This window comes from Esox lucius, chromosome 15 (genome assembly GCF_011004845.1).
Source record: "Esox lucius isolate fEsoLuc1 chromosome 15, fEsoLuc1.pri, whole genome shotgun sequence".
NCBI lineage: Eukaryota > Metazoa > Chordata > Actinopteri > Esociformes > Esocidae > Esox > Esox lucius.
Window position 1 is genome coordinate 25,111,805 of NC_047583.1, and position 20,440 is coordinate 25,132,244.

General features: G+C 40.7%; 1 protein-coding gene across 4 annotated transcripts in view; it reads left to right on the forward strand.

Moving 5' to 3' along the window:
* The first annotated feature begins 717 nt into the window (after positions 1 to 717).
* prkd1 (protein kinase D1) overlaps positions 718 to 20,440 on the forward strand; it is a 51,930-nt gene continuing 32,207 nt past the window's right edge. For all 4 annotated transcript variants that reach the window (XR_002197881.2, XM_020053879.2, XM_010892925.3 and 1 more), the window contains exon 1: positions 718 to 1,087. Coding sequence is in view for 3 of the 4 variants with exons in the window: in XM_020053879.2 (XP_019909438.1) it covers positions 881 to 1,087 (207 nt within the window). In the remaining variant the exon portion in view is untranslated. The remainder of the gene's footprint in view (positions 1,088 to 20,440) is intronic.

Below are 20,440 nucleotides of genomic sequence, written 5' to 3' on the forward strand. Positions count from 1 at the left end.
CTGAAACTGTAGACAAAACCCTTGTAGATCGCCAGTTGAGGTATTTAACACAAAATGCTTATCTGTGAAATATCTTTTTAATTCTGACCTAGGCCATTTTTATATATCTCGCGAACATGCATTTCTTGTATGCAAGTACTTGAAAAGCACTACTGAAGCTGAATAAAGTAATATTATAACAGGAATATAATCATGCAGCATTTTTATGAGGATTATAATGAATGAAAAACAAAATTGTAGGGCTTGATACATTTCTGACAAGGGAAAGTGAATTTTAAAATGTGTGTATGGAAATTATAAACTTTAGAAGCCTTTTATAATTGTCTGATCACTTATTTTGATTATATTCTTGTTGAAAATATAAGGTACTTATTAAGTAATTATTAAATAGGCTACTTTTAGGTAAATATGTTTCGTTCCCTTTGCCATGCTCATAATTTCCATTTAGATTTGTTTTCAACATAGTTCAGAGGTTTTCATTCACAGCGGTACCCAAGCCAATAAAACATTTCCGTTAATTGAGGAAATGTGTTAGGGAGGTTAACTACTCTACATTTTGCTCCCAGTCACCGCTCAGCTCTCCATCCTTCTCGCATCACCACGTCTCACTGACGATGAGAGCTCCTATCATCCGCCAGCCAGGCAGGAGGCGGGCTCTGATCGCATCTGAACATTCAAACATAACTGACGTATATGGCTTCATCATCGTCTTTCGCCGTCTATCTTTTTCCCCCCAATATTTCTCTGGTTTCTATCATCGTTATTTTTATATAAAAATATATATCGAATTTTATTCATATTCATGACACGGTCGAAGATTTAATGTTTTGATTTAATGTTGTTACTTTGCTGTTAGAGAACTACGTATATTTAATCACCTATGTCGAGTCGATATTGTTTTGACACCCGGGAGATTCATATGAGTGTTCCACCCGTGATCCGCCCGCCGAGCCCCCTGTCCCCGGGGTCCAATGGCATCTCGTTCCAGATCCAGATCGGGCTGAGCCGTGAGCCCGTTCTGTTGGACTCAGTCGACTTCAGCCTCGCTCAAGTCCGGGAAATGGCATGTTCCATCGTGGACCAAAAGGTAACAATATCATATTATTACTTCTGTGACATCACCATTCTTACAATTTAATTGACTGTGAAGCCATTTCAATAATTACGGACAGATATAGTTATTGTTGAACTTTTAATTCACGTATTTACATTTAGGTAGGCCTATTATCTTTGGGTTATTTTGTTACCTGATATAATTAAAATGGGACTGATAATCAAGCTACATTATATCTGATGCAGAGCCATACAGTAGGCTATCTGACCATTCATCTTTACCAGTTTTATTTGGATGTCGCATGTTAACAACAACGGCAAAACACTTCTAATGTCACACAGATATTTTTTATCGGCTACTATATACATTTACCTTTTTAATGACACTTTATTAGATTAAAATGCACATGTTCACAAGGGACAAGGTAGTGTTTGTATACAATAGTAATAAAATATATGTACAAAGATAATTGATCAAGACATGATGTTTAACATAAGACTCTCAAATTGATAATTAGCATGTACAGTTGTAATTGATCTATGTCCTTCAACACAGCAGCTACACTAAAGCCCCTACCCCAATAATCATCAGGCTTGTTGAAGCTTGTACTGTGTCTTAAAAAAAACATATATTTGAAGTGAGAAGTATGGAATGGCCTGAGGCCATAAAAGAAAGGAAATTCACATGAGCCCCACACTGCCCATTCCACCCATGCTCTGTCAAGGTTTTAGTGCATATGAAGCTCTGACCTATTACTGAGGACAGGTTGGTTTAGAGTACTTCAAGTTATGTGCTTGCTTAGGATTGAAACCTTCTCAAATAGCAATTCATACTATTCAGAGGGATAATTACCTTTACAGTGTTGTGCTAATAAAAAAATATTATACAAAGGGTTGGTTGCAAAACATGCACCTACAAATGCAGCACAGCTGTGACGAGAAAGTTGTTTAGCATTCACTCTCATGAATAACACATCAGTACAACATTAGGATGGATTGTATTAATTCAATATAAGCTTGTATATTAGATGTGTATTACTGTAGAGTCACTATCACTAAGGCAAAAAAGAAAAAAATGCAAACATATTCAAACGGTAGTAAATATTCATGTTGTCAGGTGTAAGAAACTGCCCATTGTCCAGCAATTGATTAAACAGGACTATGTCAGGTAAACCAAGTGGTTCTGGGCTTAGGTCAATATTACATACAGCTACAGATGCAAGGAAAGGTGACAGGCAATAAATTTTGATTTCTGCAGTAAATGAGTGACCACGTCTGATGGAGGTACAACTCACATGAACAGAAAAAAATGTACTCAGTCATCATCAGCCCAATTTTTCTACAGTATTCTCTTAATGAGATGCCCTTAGGCTAGTTGACTATAAATAGGCCACATTATTTTTAAGTTTAGAAAACAATTCAAACTAGCTAGCTACAATTAGCTTGTAGTTGTAGCTAACGGCAAGCCCTGTTATGGCCAAGTCAAGCATAAAATTGTACAACACTTTCTAATGTCAGTAGAGCTGATGTTGCTTGCTAGCTGATGGGTTTCTTCATTTGTCCTAATTTAGTACATTTATGCTGTTAATCTTGGAGGTTTAGCCATTCTTGTTCTCACATTTTTCACTGTCCTGTGGCTTAAAGTAATCAAATCACCAAAAGGCAACATTATAGTGAAAAAGTGGTCCTAAAATCGAGACTTAAGATACACCAAAGCATAAATTTGATTTGTCAAAGGTAGGATCTATCAGATCTCTCCTTGATAAGAATCCTGGGAACTCACTGAGGAATGCTGTGTAAAGCACATGGGACCTGTAAATAGTAGCTATGAAAAGTGCTTGCATAGACTGCATGATTAAAACTTCAAAAGACACAACCTAATTTGTTTGAATGTAAATTCATATTTGGTGTCATAAACACCTCCCATTTTGCAGTAAATTCATCAGGCTTAAGATAGGTTTCTCACAGGCCAGTCATATCCAGTATTTTATGCTTCCGCCTGTCTCTTCCTTAAGCATATGCATACTTACTGCCTGATTTAAACAAGAAACCAGGCAAGCATAGTTCAGAAAGTGTTGCCATCTCGAGATTCGAACCAGGGTCGCCCACATGAAAGGCTGTGTCCTTAACCTCTTGTCTCTATACTGAACAAATCCTCTTTTGCCACTGGCCGTTTTAATAGTTAATTGGCCATTCGTGAATGACATTGATACAGTTAAACTGACTAATGTTTTTTACTAAGTTTACCTCCACCACAAATAACGTCTATGTATGGTGTTTTCCACTAGCCATTTTAACAGTGTGTTAGCCAGTAATAAGCTTTACTGGTATCTACTAACTTACTGGAATAGTCATAAGAATTGAACAATTGCTAGCGAGTCTGCCAAAGCCATTTCATTTCATGGCATAAGAATGTAATTTTTTCTTTCATGGCAAAACAACATACTTATTTCTTTCATTCATGAATGACATTTATACAATAACTATCAATAAAAGCGACGATAACTAACTTTTTCATCTAGTGAAAAGAGTAGAGGAATTGTGGAATCTACCAGAAATAATAAATGTCGTTGTTCCCAATATATTTGAATTTAGGTCTTCCACATGAGAGGCACTGTCTTTATCCACTACGCCACGGCATAACACAGTCAGCAGTCGCTAGACTCCATTGAGAATTGTGTTAAACTGACTAACGTGTCTTATTCAGTTCCCCTCCACCATAGCGTCTATGAATTGAATTGCTTTTGCCACTGGCCGTTTTAACAGCTTAATAGCCAGTAATAGGCTTACTAGTATCTACTAACTTCCTAGGAATAATCATAAGAATTTAGCATTTGCTAGCGAGACTGAAGATCAACTTTTTCATGCCAGAAACAGTTGAAATATAACCGTGTACAGTTTCAGCTAAGGCTTACTATAATGTAACTAATGTATGTTGTATCAAACAAATGTGTTTGTCTATCCTGACCCAAAACGCATACTTCGAAAATCCACCAGAAACAATTGCAATATAACCGTAAACTGTTTTATTTCAGGTTTACGATAATGTAGATACTGAAGGTTATAGCCAGCAAAGTTTTCTTCTATATGGAATTATTCATAATGTGTACTTAACTTCGCTTGCGACGAGACTCAAACTCAGGACCTATAGTTCATAATTCTGCGTCTCTAACCACTACGCTATTTAACAAGGTGTACTCAGTCAGTCATTCACTCAGACATTTGCTCTTCTTGGCCGGCTCTGCTTACGCTGTCCGTCAAAAATTTTAAAAAAATTCCCTTACAGATCTAATGCTAGTGCCAAATGCAAGTAAAACTAAATATACTGCATCTATTCTGCGTAAGAGATTGTGCATTAATGACACCTGTTTTGGTGCAAATGAAAGTGAAAACACATGCACTGGGAGGGAACAACAAGACGACCCCCAAAAAAAGGGAATGGTTTTGCAGGTGATGGTCACAGACAATTGCTCTCTCCTTATCCTTACTGACTGATTCTTCTCTAGTTTTGCCTTTTGCTAGTGTCTTTGTCAATTCTGGTAACATGAGGCGGTACCAGCAGCCCATTCAGGTTGCACAGGTAGTCTAGCTCCTCCAGGATAGCACATCCATACGTGCTGTCGCAAGAAGGTTTGCCGTGTCTCCCAGTACAGTCTCAGGAGCATGGAGGAGATACCAGGAGACAGGTCCTTACACAAGGGGAGCTGGACAGTGCCATAGAAGGGCATCAACCTAACAGCAGGACCGGTATCTGCTCCTTTGTGTGAGGACGAACAGAAGGAGTACTACCAGAGCCCTAGAAAATGACCTCCAGCGGGCTACTGGTGTGCATGTTTCTGGGCAAACTTTCAGAAACAGACTCCATGTAGGTGACATGAGGGCTCAACGTCCTCTAGCGGGAGCACCGTGCCGCTCAATTGGAATTAGCCAGAGAACACCTGAAGTGGTTCTCTTCACATATGACAGCAGGTTCACACTGAGCACATGTGACAGACGTGAAAGAGTCTGGAGACGCTGTGGTGAACGTTATGCTGCCTGCAACATCATCTAGCATGACTGGTGTGAAAAATCCCCCTGCTTGTGCGGAATAGGTGTCACATTATCACTTTAGGACATGCGCATATCATGTAGATGATTCAGTACTATTGTCAGTTCCAGGGACTCAGTTGATGTTCACGCATAATTTAGCTAGTAAATTGTACACAGAACTAGTGGGCATCAAGAAAAGTATTGGTTAGGTATTACCGATGTTTACTAAAGTTAATTACTTTTAGAACATGATTACGTTTTCTAGCTTCTCGTTACAAGACACATGCACGATTACCGTGCTAGGTATGCATGGGTTAGTCCACGGAAAGTGTTTAGGCTACTGTCAGCTCGTCTAAAGAATATATAATTACAATTGTTATCCTTGTCATATTCCGTTATTACACATTCAGGGCTCAACGTTAACATCATTTTTTTTTTCTGACCCCACTGGGAGTTTGAAACTTACGGGCCCGAATGTTTTTTTTACTGTCCCTCGTTCCAAATGTTGTCATTTATCAGTGTTACCCTTGGTACCCTGATGAAGACAGCGTGTCTGTCGAAACGTTGGTCTTACTAAAAAAATGATATGCATTTCAGTTTAGAGTGTGCGGCTTTTTCATTCATTTTGTTTCCATTCCGTACCCTTTAGCCAGCACCTCGTCAACTAAGGTGTGCGTTTCTTCTACTTTTATCATTTAGCAGTGTTACAACATAGAACCAAATACTTTTGTTACTCAACATGATAAATCATTTAGGAAATACATTCTGGATATATAAAAATAAATATTTTAACCACAAGGCGACCGGCTGATCCATCAGTTACTAGGTTACTAGGTTGTTATGTCCTGCAATCACACAATGGACATCTGCAATTAAATTCCTTATACAACCAAGGGCCCTGAAGACAGATTGTCAGCCACCCGCTTAGCTGACCAGGTGCTGTTTGCTATTGGCATTGCTGGTCATGGACTGTTTCCGAAGGTTGTCAGTGCCTTTGTAAAAAAAAAAAAAGTGTCCGCTTTAGTCGGGAACTTAGGACAGACGATAGTTCATCTGAGTTCCATTGACGTCGAAACAGGTAAATTATTTTTTGCACTGAGGTCAAAATGTTTGCTTTCGTTTGAGCTCGTAGTTATACTTCACTGCCTTCCTCAATTGAGTGACTCGCACTAGTTTTAAATTCTTTATTGAAAATCCATACCAATCAGCCACACATATCATCACTGCTCGACAGCGCACGAAAGGAGCTGCAAGGTAGTTTTGTGCGTGCGCCAGATTATGAAACAACTGGAGGATGTCGAGTTTATAATGCGATTATTATTTTACAATCTCTATTTTTTTTGCCTTATTGGGACAGTGACTTGCTAGTTTGATTAGTCCTGACTTGACTTGGCCCCTGGGCCATCGTTATTGTCGAGCCCTGACATCCGTTGTAAAAGTTAGTTATGTGGGAGGAAATTGTGTCATATGTACGTCTCCTTTCCTTTCCAACTGTATAGTTGTTTATGCAAATGTTGTAATGCCATTCCAATAGATGTACATATATGATAACATCTGAACATTGGCCTGACTGTGATGACATTAGATTTGTTTATTTCTTTATTTCAGACCATACTTAATCGTTCTTAATGGTAACTTTTGTGTAGAAATTGAAAACCATATCACCATTCCAAAGAGCCTACATTTACTGCACCTCATGTGAATTATTCATCACCTACTCACCGCATTAATGAAGAGTATGGAGGCTTGCTGGTATGATATTAGTAGGCAAATGGATGAACTTCAAATAGCTATGGACAGCTTAAGAAGATGTCCTCATCTTCTAAGCTACACCAACCCCTATAACAGCAGCCCATACCAACACCCTCCATATCTCCAACGTCATCAAATCCTACATAACCTGGAACCATATAGTCACCCATTTCATCCGCATCTGGATGCTGCACAGCCTGCCCAGTCAACTCCAAGGAGTGAACCATCGTTTCATCCAGAACCCCATCTGACAACAACTCCACCTCAGCCGTTGTCTTACCATGCAACCAGCTACAATGGCCCGGGTTTCCGGAGTACCTGATGGACTTCAGCCGTCATCTTCCACCCAACCAGCTACATTGCCACGGGTTTCAGAACAATATAGTGCACCTTAGCAGCTGCCTTCATTGCAGCCGACACAACAGTTCCCAGAGCCACCCAGGGCTACGTATCCTCCACTTCAGACTCCGCCTTGGTATCCGTATGCCCTGGCTCCTCCTGCACAAACCTGTCCTCCAGACGACGCTAGGCCAAGTTTCATGGAGATGGCTATTGCTTCCTTCTTTGGACTACCCAAACCCAATTTAGCCACATTTAGTTCAGGCAAGGAAAGTGATTTCATTATTCTGAAGAATGAACTAGACAGCTTACTTGGACCCCACCGGCATCTCACCGAAGACTACAAATATCAGGTGCTGCTAGATCACCTGAAACGACCAAGTCCGTATCAAGTGGCATGTCAATGACCCCACTCAATATACACACTCTATGCAAGCTCTCCAACAAAGATATGGTCAGCCCAGACCACTAGCACAAGCTGAACTCAAGGCCATACTTACCTCTCCTGCTGTGAAAACGGGATGCATACGGGATTGAAGAATTCTCCTCTGCAGTGAATACTTTGGTGGGAATGCTGAGCACAATGGAAGGTCCATCCCGCACCGAACTGAGGTGTGGTTCCCATGTAGATACCCTCCTGATAAAGCTACCACCGAATTACAGAGACAACTTTGCCGAGTACTGCAAAACACATGGGATCATTTCAACCAATCAAGAACATTATATCAATGCATGTGTTGAGTTTGGAAGGCTAAGTGTCCCCGATTGAACAACATGGATACAAGAAGGTGTTGGCAATGTGGAAGAGGACACAACTTAGATGGTTGCACTCTAAATAAGCCATGTTCTTCTTGAGGGGAACAGCACCACCCAGTACTACATGATGTGACTACTAAGATGAATCAGAGCGTATTCACAGTCAGTACATCTTCCAGAATGGTTTACATGGACCAGTCCAGTCACTCATGCCATGTTGAAAGTAGTGCCAGTATACGAATGGCGAGTCTTGCCATTTGTGGCAACATACAGTCCCTGTTGCACCACATATGCCTTCCAAAAATATGTAAGAGATTATATGTAAGAGATTACAGTGATGATAATGCAGACGTTAACTCTGTTCAACGAGCCTTCTATGTTGACAACTGCCTACAGTCACTTAAATCTCCTCAACAGGCTAAGCAGCTCATCAACAAGATGATAGCCCTCTTATCATCCGGCGGATTTGACATGAGGCAATAGGCCAGTAACGACCCAATGGTTATCTCCCATCTGCCCAAGGAAGCAAGGTCAGAAAGATGTGAGCTATGGTTAACTATGAACAGAGAAGACACAAATTAATCAATACTAGGCCTCAGCTGGCACTTTTTCTAACACACTGAGCTACAAACACTGAACAGTTTCTCATGCTGGACCTACCACACGAAATGTCTACTGGATCCTGGCCAGTCATTATGATCCACTAGGATACATCAACCCCTTCACAACAAGAGGAAAAGTCCTGGTCAAAACTCGGCAGTGGAAGGAGTGTGGATGGGACGAGCCAATATCTGATGAGCTCCTCCCAGTATGGCAGTCCTGGAAGCGTGAACAACCTTACCTACAAAACATTTTCCTTCTTAGATGTTATCGACCAGACCGTGTTGCATCCATCAGCACCACGGTTGACCTACACATCTAAGTGATGCTTCTGAGAAGGCTTATGGGTCAGTGGCCTATCTATGAGCTGAAGATTCAGATGGGCGGGTTCAGGTGGCATTCGTCATGGCTCAATCCCATGTAGCACCAAATAAACAGCTGTCCATGCCTGGTCTAGAGCTGGGTACTGCACTAACTGGAGCTCAACTGTCCAAAGTGCTACATTATTAGCTCACTTTATTAGCCCATTTTATTAGCTCACTTTATTAGCCCATCAGAGAGACCACTATGTGGACAGACTGTACTACTGTGTTGGCTTGGATCCTGTTTGAATCCTGTCAATACAAAGTCTTTGTCGGAACTCGGGTGGCCGAGATACAGGAGCTGACTGGTGTATAGAATTGGAGGTAAGTAGATTCAGAAAATAACCCCGCAGATGACATCACCCACGGGAAGACCCTTGGTGAGTTGTCACAACCTAATAGATGGAACCAGGGTCCTCCGTTTTTACATCACACTGGCCGATAAAACCTGCTTGTCATACTGACACACCAGAAGAGCTACAGAAACTATATTCTGTGGGAATATCACAGTCACTCCTACACCACAAGACATGAAACACACCCATCTAGGCTACCTCCCAGTCCATCTTCAAAGCGGCAGCTGCACTTACGTCAGCAGTAGATTGTCTTGACACTGAAGTTACACTCTTGAAGGGAGCATAGCGAGACAGTTTCCAGGAAGAGGTCAGTCGGTAAACCTGTGCGTCCCAGTAGCCGACTCAGCCCACTCTCTCCAGAATAGGATCAGCACATTGGTCTCATCCAAGTAGGAGGAAGACTCTGCAAGGCTCAAAATCAGGATCAAGATGTACTACATCCCATCACGATGCTCTTGGTCCAGGATTATGACAACCGGCTACTACATCCTGGTCCTGAGAGAGTTTTTGCTGAAATTAGAAAAACATACTGCATACTTCGGGGGGGGGGGGGCATTAAAAAACAACAACACCAGTGCCTGGACTGTCAAAGGTGGCGCAGCAAGCCTGTAATCCCCAGAATGGCAGAACTGCCTACAGCAAGAGTACAACTCTCAATCAACCACCATTCTGGTCAACAGACCTAGACTGCTTCAGGCCTTATCAAGTCAAGATTTGAAGACAGCAAGAGAAGAGATGGGGCATTATATTTCAATGTCTCACCACCTGCTGTGTACATCTTGCCCTACTCTGCAGTATGGATACAGATTCCTTTCTATTGGCTCTTTGTTGATTTGTGGCTAGAAGAGGAAACCATGAACTAATATCTGATCGAGGCACCAATATCTGAGGAGGAGAGGAGCTAAATGATGCTTTCGTTACCCTTAAACCAACTTTTAAAGAACTGTTGGCAAGACAAAGGATCCACTTCTGATTCAATCCCTCTCTTTCTCCTCACATTGGAGAGAGATAAAGTCTGTGAAGACCTCGCTGCAAGGTTTCCTCAACGTCCAACCGCTCCAAGAGAAAGTCCTGATGACAGACTGATTGAGGTGGAGGACATCATTAACCCCAAACCTCTGGTCTACGTGTCGTCGGACATTACTGATCTGGACCCCATTACTCCAAACCTTCTACTGATGGGGCATCGGGATGCCTCTCTTCCCCAAGCGGTTTATGGCTCCCATGACCTGCTAGGGCATCGTCGGTGGAGACACAGTTAGGTTATTGCTGACCATTTCTGGAGTCAGTTCACCAGACGACACTTACCGAATATACATCTCCGACAGAAGTGGCGGACTTCTAACCCAGATCTTGCCGTCGGTAAGGTGGTGATGATCATTGATCCACAGCTACCCAGAGCTCTGTGGCCAATTGGCAGAATCACCAGGGTCATCCCTAATGATGATGGCAGGATCCGAGCTTCTGAGATCAACATTAAGGGTTACAACTACACTGGTCCTGTGGCCAAACTCATTGAGCTCCCCAAGATGCCTGAAGAAACCCCAAGTAGCTCCTAATCATGCAGCAGGGGCATTTTGTATGTTTACAGATTGGAATAACAGGGCTCAACTTTAAAGTTTTTTGCATTTGAAACTTATTGGCCCAACATTTTTTTTTACTGTCCCTCGTTCCAAAAGTTGTAATTTATCAGTGTTACAACATAGAACCTAATACTTTTGTTACTTAACATGATTGATCATTTATGAAATGCATTCTGGATATATATTTCTTTCATAACTATAATTATAATTATAAAAATGTATAAAAATATAAGTCCAAAAAGCAATTTACTTTAAAACAAAACACTGACTTTCAAATAAAACACAAACTCATTCACTCCCCAGTAAGCAACATGCCAGTGGCCCATCGGTGTTCCACCAGCTTTTTGCTGTTGCGGCCGCCGAGCGTTTATGCAAAGCTTCCGGCCAGCCGCTTTTTTTTTATAGCAGTCGGGCCGCCGGTGGACCACTTTCATGACTTCAAACAATACCCTGATCAGCGTCTCACCAGCAGCTCTACAGCGATTAGCCGCTTTTATGCACTAAACCCAGCGGGATGCCTCACGCCCCAATATTAGGTTTTATTTATAATAATCCTTTATAATAACTTTGGTCATATCACAAATTACAATGAACTGAATAAAATCTACATTTATTTCAAATGGTGCAAGATGCATACAAAAAACATGCATTTTACAGTAAGCATACAAAATAAACATGTGCAAATGAATTTAAATAAAAATGTTACAAAATCAAATAGTGCAAGAAAACGAATGCTTGATTAGTAACTTTTTTGTTGTTCAGTGTGAATAGTTTATATAATTGTGTAATTATGTGTAGGTTTTACTTGCTGTAAAATGGGACTTAGTCAGTGAATTAATAAAGGTTACATAACATACTCTCTTTACTTCCCCCCCCACACCCCACGGTTGTTTGGTCCTTGTCCGTCTGGTCTTGCTTCTTACCTGGATTAGGTTTTATACACTCTGAACTAATTGCATTAATTAATTATTACAACTCGTACTCTTAAAATGTTCACCCGGCACAGCCAGAAAAAGACTAGTCATCCCTCCAAGCCTGGTTCCTCTTTAGGTTTCTTCCTTAATTCCAGCCCCTCTTAGGGAGTTTTTCCTAGCCACTGTGCTTCAACAGCATTGTTGCTTGCTCCTACGGGCTTCAGCTAGGTGTTTTGTGAAAGCACTTTGTGACAACTGCTGATGTAAAAAGGGCTCATTGGATTGATTGATTCATAAATACATTTGATTGATTGATTGAGCAGATTGGCCACTACTTCGATAACACTGACCCCTTGTAAATGTATAATTAATGGCTGATTCTTCAGACTAAAATTAGGGATAATAGAGGTGTAGATGACTAGGGTTTTGTTTTTCTGGACTACTGGTAGAAAGTGTCTTCTGCTCAAACCCCATAAGAGACGCCTCAGGCTCTGATTCCAACTCTAATGAGGAAAACTGGGTTGAAAGTCTCTTGTCTCAAAGAGCAACCCACATTTAGCAGGTAGACTGCATTTCTTTCCAGTAACCATGAGAAAGTTTTCCGTCTGCAAAGATTGTGCAGGGAATTAACACTACTACTACAACTCCTACCTGGTGCAACCGATGCTGATTTGTCCTATTCCACACAAAGATAACCGTTGCCTGATAATTGCATGAAGTCAAGTTTCTAACATTGCTGTCTACCAGAAGGTGATAGTTCTCCATCGTTTAATTGAACCTGCGATTGAATCACTGTGCTTTATCAGTGTAAAGACCCAAACCATATGAGCAAAACATTTGAGTAACAGCATTTGAAAGCAGCACTTGAAAGACAGCATTGCTAATGGTACTTACACACATTTTGTGAGATCAGATTTCATTATAGGAATATCCTCCAGGATTTGTCCCTTTATAAAACGATTGTTACAATGGAACCTGTAACTAATAGTTACACTCTGTGGATTCTGTAGTTTCCTATGAACAGTGAGGTGTTGGAATTGTAAACTTGTGTGCATTACACAGAAATGATTCCAACACCTCACAGAATCCAGTTTCAGCGTAATGCACACAAGTTTCAGATTAGCTATGTTTTGGAATAAAGATAAAAATGTTTTAAACTTTTTTCAGTTTTTCCTTCCCACAGTTGTTTTCAAATAGCTTACTAGTTATGAACATTGTAAAACAAGTGTGTATATTACCTTTGTTACCAAATCAGAAAATGAAAAGACTGTGTATCTGTGTGTCTGTTCAAAGGGGCATGACAAATCTAACAGTAATGCATGAAGACCTGAGTGCGAATGTCTTTCTCTGGATGGTTCCAGGGAATATAATAAAAGTTAAGAACTGGCCATAAATAACTACCATATAGTGGCTAGAGTTAGTTATCTAATTCCAAAATTACAAAAAGTTTGTTTGGCGTGATAATTGCTCTTTCTAGGTCCAAAAACACCTTAAATAGCAAATGTTTGCTTCAGTATCCACTTGAAGTGTACAGGACTAATCTGACGGCTTGCTAAATCTTCTTTAGCAACTTGGGTTTATACTAATTGATGTTTTGACTGATCAAATCAGTTCTGAAAAAGATCAAATGTTAAATGATCTGAATTTGCTGGGTCATTTATAACACCTATTGTGGACCAATGTATAGAAAGAGCCTTAATGTGACAAGGAGAGAGCTAATTAAAGCAATGATGACAATGTTAGCCACATCACATGAGAAGTTCCTGTGAAGGGACTTGTAAATGGATGTGTCAGTTGTGTCAGTTACCTTTAGAATCGGGCTGTATTATTCTATTGGTATTATAATGACAATGAAATGGACCTCGTCAAGGTGACGCTTTTAATTAAATCAAGTCATTTCTACTACTGTTTTGCAAAGATATGCTGAGCAAAGATTTACAGTCGTAAATTGTATTCAAACAGATACAGATGTGTATGTACATGACATATAACGGATTGTCATGTCATCCTCCAGTCCAGATATTATCTTCTAAGCATAGGCTACACCTATTTCCAGTATAGCTAAGAGACTGTGACTAGGCCAACTTATTGGAATCCATTAGTCAAGCATTATCGGGTGCAATTAAAGGGGTGACGCCTTCTTGCCACCTTTTTGCACTTGACGATTCTTTTCTTTCAAGTGTTCTTATTAACAATTTGGCACCACGTTGGTTCTTCACAGGGAGCGCTAATGTTCTTGTTAGTCCATAGGTAGGGCTGTGATGCGAGTGTTGAGGACTCCTTAGTTGATATCTTCCATCCACTACAATACTTTGAACAATTACTACTACTGCTACTACTACAACTCCTACTACTACCACCCATACCACTACGTTTACAACCACTAATTCTGGGTTTCCACTGGTGCCAAACACTGGTGTTTTACCCTAAAGTTTTACTCAATCTTTTTCTGTTTCCACGGACACGGCCAGGGCCGGTCGGCCTTAAGGACTCAGGGCGGGGTTTGGGGATTGACGCGTCACGTGGTATGAAAACGTGGCATGTTCTATTCGAATGGCAATGTGTATCGTTTGCTTTAGGCTTCTTGTAATGGTTTTCATCCCATCTAACAAACAGATCCCTGATAAAATAAAGAAAAAGAAGCAACAGTGCAGGGAAGCAAAGACTCAGAATGGAAAGAGTTGGAACGACCGAAGGTGATACAATGCCATTGACTCAATAGAAAAATTGAGAACTGAGACTGAGACTATAGCCTGCAGAACTTATAACAAAATTACATCAGAACTCTCCCAAATCCTTCTATTAAAGATAGATAGCTTTGACAAAATACTTATTAAACTGGTTTAGTTGCAGTGTCACGAGTATGAGGAAGAAATTAGTTCTATAACTTGAAAACAAACTGTTATTGTTATTTTTACCACCACAAAAATATTTATCGCCTTTTATCGCCTTTTATTTAGCATTAGTCACTGGTGTAGCCCTGGTTCCAGGGTAAAGCACCAGTGGAAATGCGGCGTAATACCACCCATACCACTACTTCTAAAACTACTACCATCACCCATACCACTACTTCTAAAACTACTACCATCACCCATACCACTACTTCTAAAACTACTACCATCACCCATACCACTACTTCTAGAACTACTACCAACACCCATACCACTACTTCTAGAACTACTACCATCACCCATACCACTACTTCTAGAACTATTACCACCACCCAAGGGAGTAGGAGTGACTCTGATATTGGGGGACACACATTTGACTACAGTGTAGATGTTAATGTATTCACCAAAATGTCTATTTAATATGTAGTTCTACGTGTTTTTCCACTTCTAAAATCCACTTCTAGTTGAATTCTCTGTCCATGATAGACATGCTCAGGTTAAAAAAGTTATTGGCATTACTGACCAATTAAGTTTGAATAGGACCAGCTGGGAGGTAGTCTGGTTAAGAAATACTGGCAATAATTGTTTCAAAAACACTGGCTTGCAATACTCATTATGTCTGGAAAGGGTGTAGCAAGTAGATAGTTACCCCAAATAATGTTGTCTTTCTGTACCGAGGCCTTGCGGTTATTCATAGGACTCAAGCGTTCAGTGTGAAAATTCCAGTTTGACTTTAAGAAAGTAGCAATTTCTAAACATGCAATAGTCCTAACTAGCACTGGTAAATTTTACTGTGTGAATATTTTGCATGGAGGGGACTTTTCAGCTGTAAAGTTATTTCATAGATTATAATGTAACCCGAGTGCATCTTTTAAAATGACTAATACTACGGTGATTTTTGGAACATCTCAGTCAGGCATGTCTGCACCTCTATATAGAGTATTTCACTAAAGTGAGTACACCCCTCACATTTTTGAAAATATTTGATTATATCTTTTCATGTGACAACACTGAAGAAATGACACTTTGCTACAATTTAAAGTAATGAGTTTACAGCGTGTTTAACAGTGTACATTTACTGTCCCCTCAAAATAACTCAACACACAGCCATTAATGTCTAAACTGCTGGCAACAAAAGTGAGTACACCTAAGTGAAAATGTTCAAATTGGGCCCAATTAGCCATTTTCCCTCCCCGGTGTCATGTGACTCGTTAGTGTTACAAGGTCTAAGGTGTGAATGGGGAGCAGGTGTGTTAAATTTGGTGTTATCGCTCTCACACTCCCTCATACTGGTCACTGGAAGTTCAACATGGCACCTCATGACAAAGAACTCTCTAATGATCTGAAAAAATGAATTGTGGCTCTACCTAAAGATGGCCTAGGCTATAAGAAGATTGCCAAGACCATGAAACTGAGCTGCAGCAAGGTGGCCAAGACCATACAGCGGTTCAACAGGACAGTTTCCACTCAGAACAGGCCTCGCCATGGTCGACCAAAGAAGTTGAGTACTTGTGCTCAGCGTCATATCTAGAGGTTGTCTTTGGGAAATAGAGTGGGGGTTCAGCCTGTCAGTGCTCAGACCGTACACTGCACACTGCATCAAATTGGTCTGCATGGCTGTCGTCCCAGAAAGAAGCTTCTTTTAAAGATGATGCACAAGAAAGCCCGCAAACAGTTTGCTGAAGACAAGCAGACTAAGGACATGGATTACTGGAACCATGTCCTGTGGTCTGATGAGACCAAGATAAACTTATTTGGTTCAGATAGTATCAAGCGTGTGTGGCGGCAACCAGGTGAGGAGTACAAAGACAAGTGTGTCTTGCCTACAGTCAAGCATGGTGGTGGGAGTGTCATGGTCTGGGGCTGCATGAGTGGTGCCGGCACTGGGGAGCAACAGTTCATTGATGGAACCATGAATGCCAACATGTACGGTGACATACTGAAGCAGAGCATGATCCCCTCCCTTCAGAGACTGGGCTGCAGGGCAGTATTCCAACATGATAACGACACCAAACACACCTCCAAAATGACCACTGCCTTGCTAAAGAAGCTGAGGGTAAAGATGATGGCCTGGCCAAGCATGTCTCCAGACCTAAACCCTATTGAGCATCTTTGGGGCATCCTCAAAAGGAAGGTGGAGGAGCGCTGGGTCTCTAACATCCACCACCTCTGTGTTGTTGTCATGGAGGAGTTAAAGAGGACTCCAGTGGCAACCTGTGAAGCTCTGGTGAACTCCATGCCCAAGATGGTTAAGGCAGTGCTGGAAAATAATGGTGGCCACACAAAATACTGACAATTTGGGCATAATTTGGAAATGTTCACTTAGGGGTGTACACATTTTTGTTGCTAGCGGTTTAGACATTAATGGCTATGTGTTGTGTTAACTAACAAGATTTAGACTTATACATGTTGAAATCAGATCTTGTTAGTGGACTTAAATAACACAGTAAATAACAACATTACCAAATATTGTAACTGTGTAACATTTCTACACCATGAGGCCCGGTTCAACGGCCACCACACCAAGGCAATGTTTGTAATCAGGTACATGTTTGGCATGCTGAAAACCCACTGGAGATCCAGTGGAGATCCAGTGGGTTCTGGAAGTGCGTCCTCTGTTTGTGCCCAAGGTGGTTGCTGCCTGCTGCATTCTCCACAACCTTTGTCTCTCAATAGACGACATCTTGGAGGTGGAGGACCATCCTCAGCATGAGGAAGAGGGTGACAATCCAGAGGATTGCTCAGATGAGCAGGTGGGGTATGGCTTTGGGCTAGACTGGGAGTCAGATAAGGACAGTGTAAATTCACATGACAGTGTAAATTCACATGGCAACTATTAAGGGAAATTGGTAAATATTAGGCAATTCCAACTATTTTCAGCTTCAAACCCAGGTCACCCATGTTAAAGGCTGTGCCATTGATCACTACACCACGGAGCTGTACATCTGCCTGGTGTCAGTATAGCCTCTTGTCTCTATCAGGAAAAAAAAATCCTGTTTTGCCACTGGCTGTTTTAAGAGTTAATTGGCAATTTGTGAATGACATTGATACAGTTAAACTGACTTTTCTTAATAAGTTTACCTCCACCACAAATAGCATCTATGTATGGCGTTTGCCACTGGCCGTTTTAACAGCGTATTAGCCAGTGATAAGCTTTACCCGTATCTACTAACTTACTGGAATAGTCATAAGAATTGAGCAATTGCTAGCGAGTCTGAACTTTACACTGCCAAAGCTATTTCATTTCATGGCATAAGGACGTATTTTTTTCTTTCATGGCAAAACAATATACTTTTTTCTTTCATTCGTAAATTACATTTATACAATAACTATCAATAAAGGCGAGGATAACTAACTTTTTCATCAAGTGAAAAGACGAGAGAATCACGGAATCTACCAGAAATGATAAATGTTGTTGCGCTCAATAGGTTCGAATTTAAGTTTTCCACGTGAGAGGCAGTGACGTTAACCACAACACCCCGGCATTACACGTTTCAGCAGTCGCTAGACTCCATTGAGGATTGTGTTAAACTGACTAAGGTTTTTTATGAAGTTTACCTCCGCCATAGCATCTATGAACTGTATTGCTTTTGCTACTGGCTGTTTCAACAGCTTCATAGCCAGTAATAGGCTTACTAGTATCTACTAACTTCCAAGGAATAATAATAAGAATTGAGCAATTGCTAGCGAGACTGAAGTTGAACTTTTCCATGCCAGAAACAGTCACAATATAAACGTATACAGTTTAAGTTAAGGCTTACTATAACGTAACTAATGTCTTTTGTAGCCAACAAATGTTTTTGTCTATCCTGACCCAAAACACATGCACAGATGCGTACAGAAACATTCGCAATATAACTGTAAACTGTTTTATTTTAGGCTTACGATAATGTAGATCCTGAAGGTTTTAGCCAGCGATGTTTTTGTCTATAGGGAATAATTCATAATGCATTCTTTGCTTCGCCTGCGTGGAGATACGAACTCGGGACCTATAGTTTTCAAGTCTGCTTCTCTAATCGCTTAGCTATTTAACAAGGGGTGGCCGATATGATCGTAATAAATTTTTTGAAAATCAACTACAAAGTTAAAAAAGCTGTCCCTCTCTACTGGTAATAACTTAGCTAAAATTAACTAGCGTCTCCACTGCTGAATAACGCTAATCGAAGATTTGGAGCAAATGTATTTGCTGGGGGAGGGGGAGGGCCCCCCCGGGTCCTATGCCCTTGCCACCACCCATACCACTATTTCTAGAACTACTACAATCACCCATACCACTACTTCTAGAACTACTACCATCACCCATACCATTACTTCTAGAACTATGACCACCACCCATACCACTACTTCTAGAACTATGACCACCACCCACACCATTACTTCTAGAACTATGATCATCACCCATACCATTACTTCTAGAACTATGACCACCACCCATACCACTACTTCTAGAACTATGACCACCACCCATACCATTACTTCTAGAACTATGATCACCACCCATACCACTTCTGTATTTCTAGAACTTTTGTATGGCAGCAGTGGTAGATTATATTTTTTTTATGTCATAGTAGTTCGTTTTAACCATTGCTATGAATGGTTCACATTTTGATTGTTTAAAATGTTCATCTCTTGTGTTTTACATAATGAAAAACATTAAACAAGCATGATTAATTTACTGTATATTTCTCCAAGGTATTAGAAATGAATTGGAGCATATATTCAGTGGTCAGCGCCCCAACACTTGTCTACTAGTCAGAGAATGGTCCTCCAGTTGCTTGGCAACTGATTATGATTGCCAGTGAAGTATCCATTGGAGTCCCATTATCCTGATGAGAGCCATGTGTGGAAGGTTCATGTGCTAACACACGCGCCCTTGGATGGAACAGAAGATAAAGGTTTTGCAGAGTGCATAGGCTATTGTAGAGCAGATGTTTTGGAAACCATTTAAAGCACCATGCACCTTCATTAGTATATGCAAAAAAAGATATTGTAGAAGATCGCCATTCCCTTTGAGGACCTTGGCCCTTTGCTGCCAACAGCGCCATGCACTCCCCATAGTGTCGGCACAATGAAAGCCCTCCTTTGTCTCATCTGATAATCAACTAGTAGGATTTACTATAAAACTGTATAGTGTCGACATTGTTTAATGCATTGTGTTGATATAGCCAAATATTAATTAAAGGCTGTCTCTGCCTGGTAATTACTTTAGTGGCTAGGTAAAGACTGCACAGTGATAAATTCATTTTGAAATAAAAATGGTTTCTGCCAGCATTTACGCATTGCAGGGTTGCTGAAAGGTAAGCTCACTGTGATGTCCATGGAAAGAACTCAGAAAACTATCTTCTCTTGTGTGGCAATGATGTTGCCACTGCTGCCATACAAAATATAAATACAGCACAGTGATGTGAATGATTTCTCACCAACAACATTGTTGTGGAGAAATCAAAACTGAGGTTTTAATGTTTGCAGCATTGCATGGGAAGTCAAACTGCATAAACAGACACAAATCAAGGTTCCACTTGTTGGTGAGGATGCGAAAAGGGAGAAAACATTGCGGAAATGCAAAAAAACAAGTAATATGCAATACTTTTTACAATTATTTTTGTGTTAACCTTTTTTTGTACTACGTTATCGATGTTAGTACAACTACATTATATAACACTAATGATATATGGTAAAGATCACACTAGAATTGTACACCTCCTAAGCTATTCCATTTTTATTCATAACAAGACCGTAGAACCTAACAGAGCCAGTATAGGGTGCAGGACTACTGAGCCTGCCCACGGAGGGTGTGGGAATCAA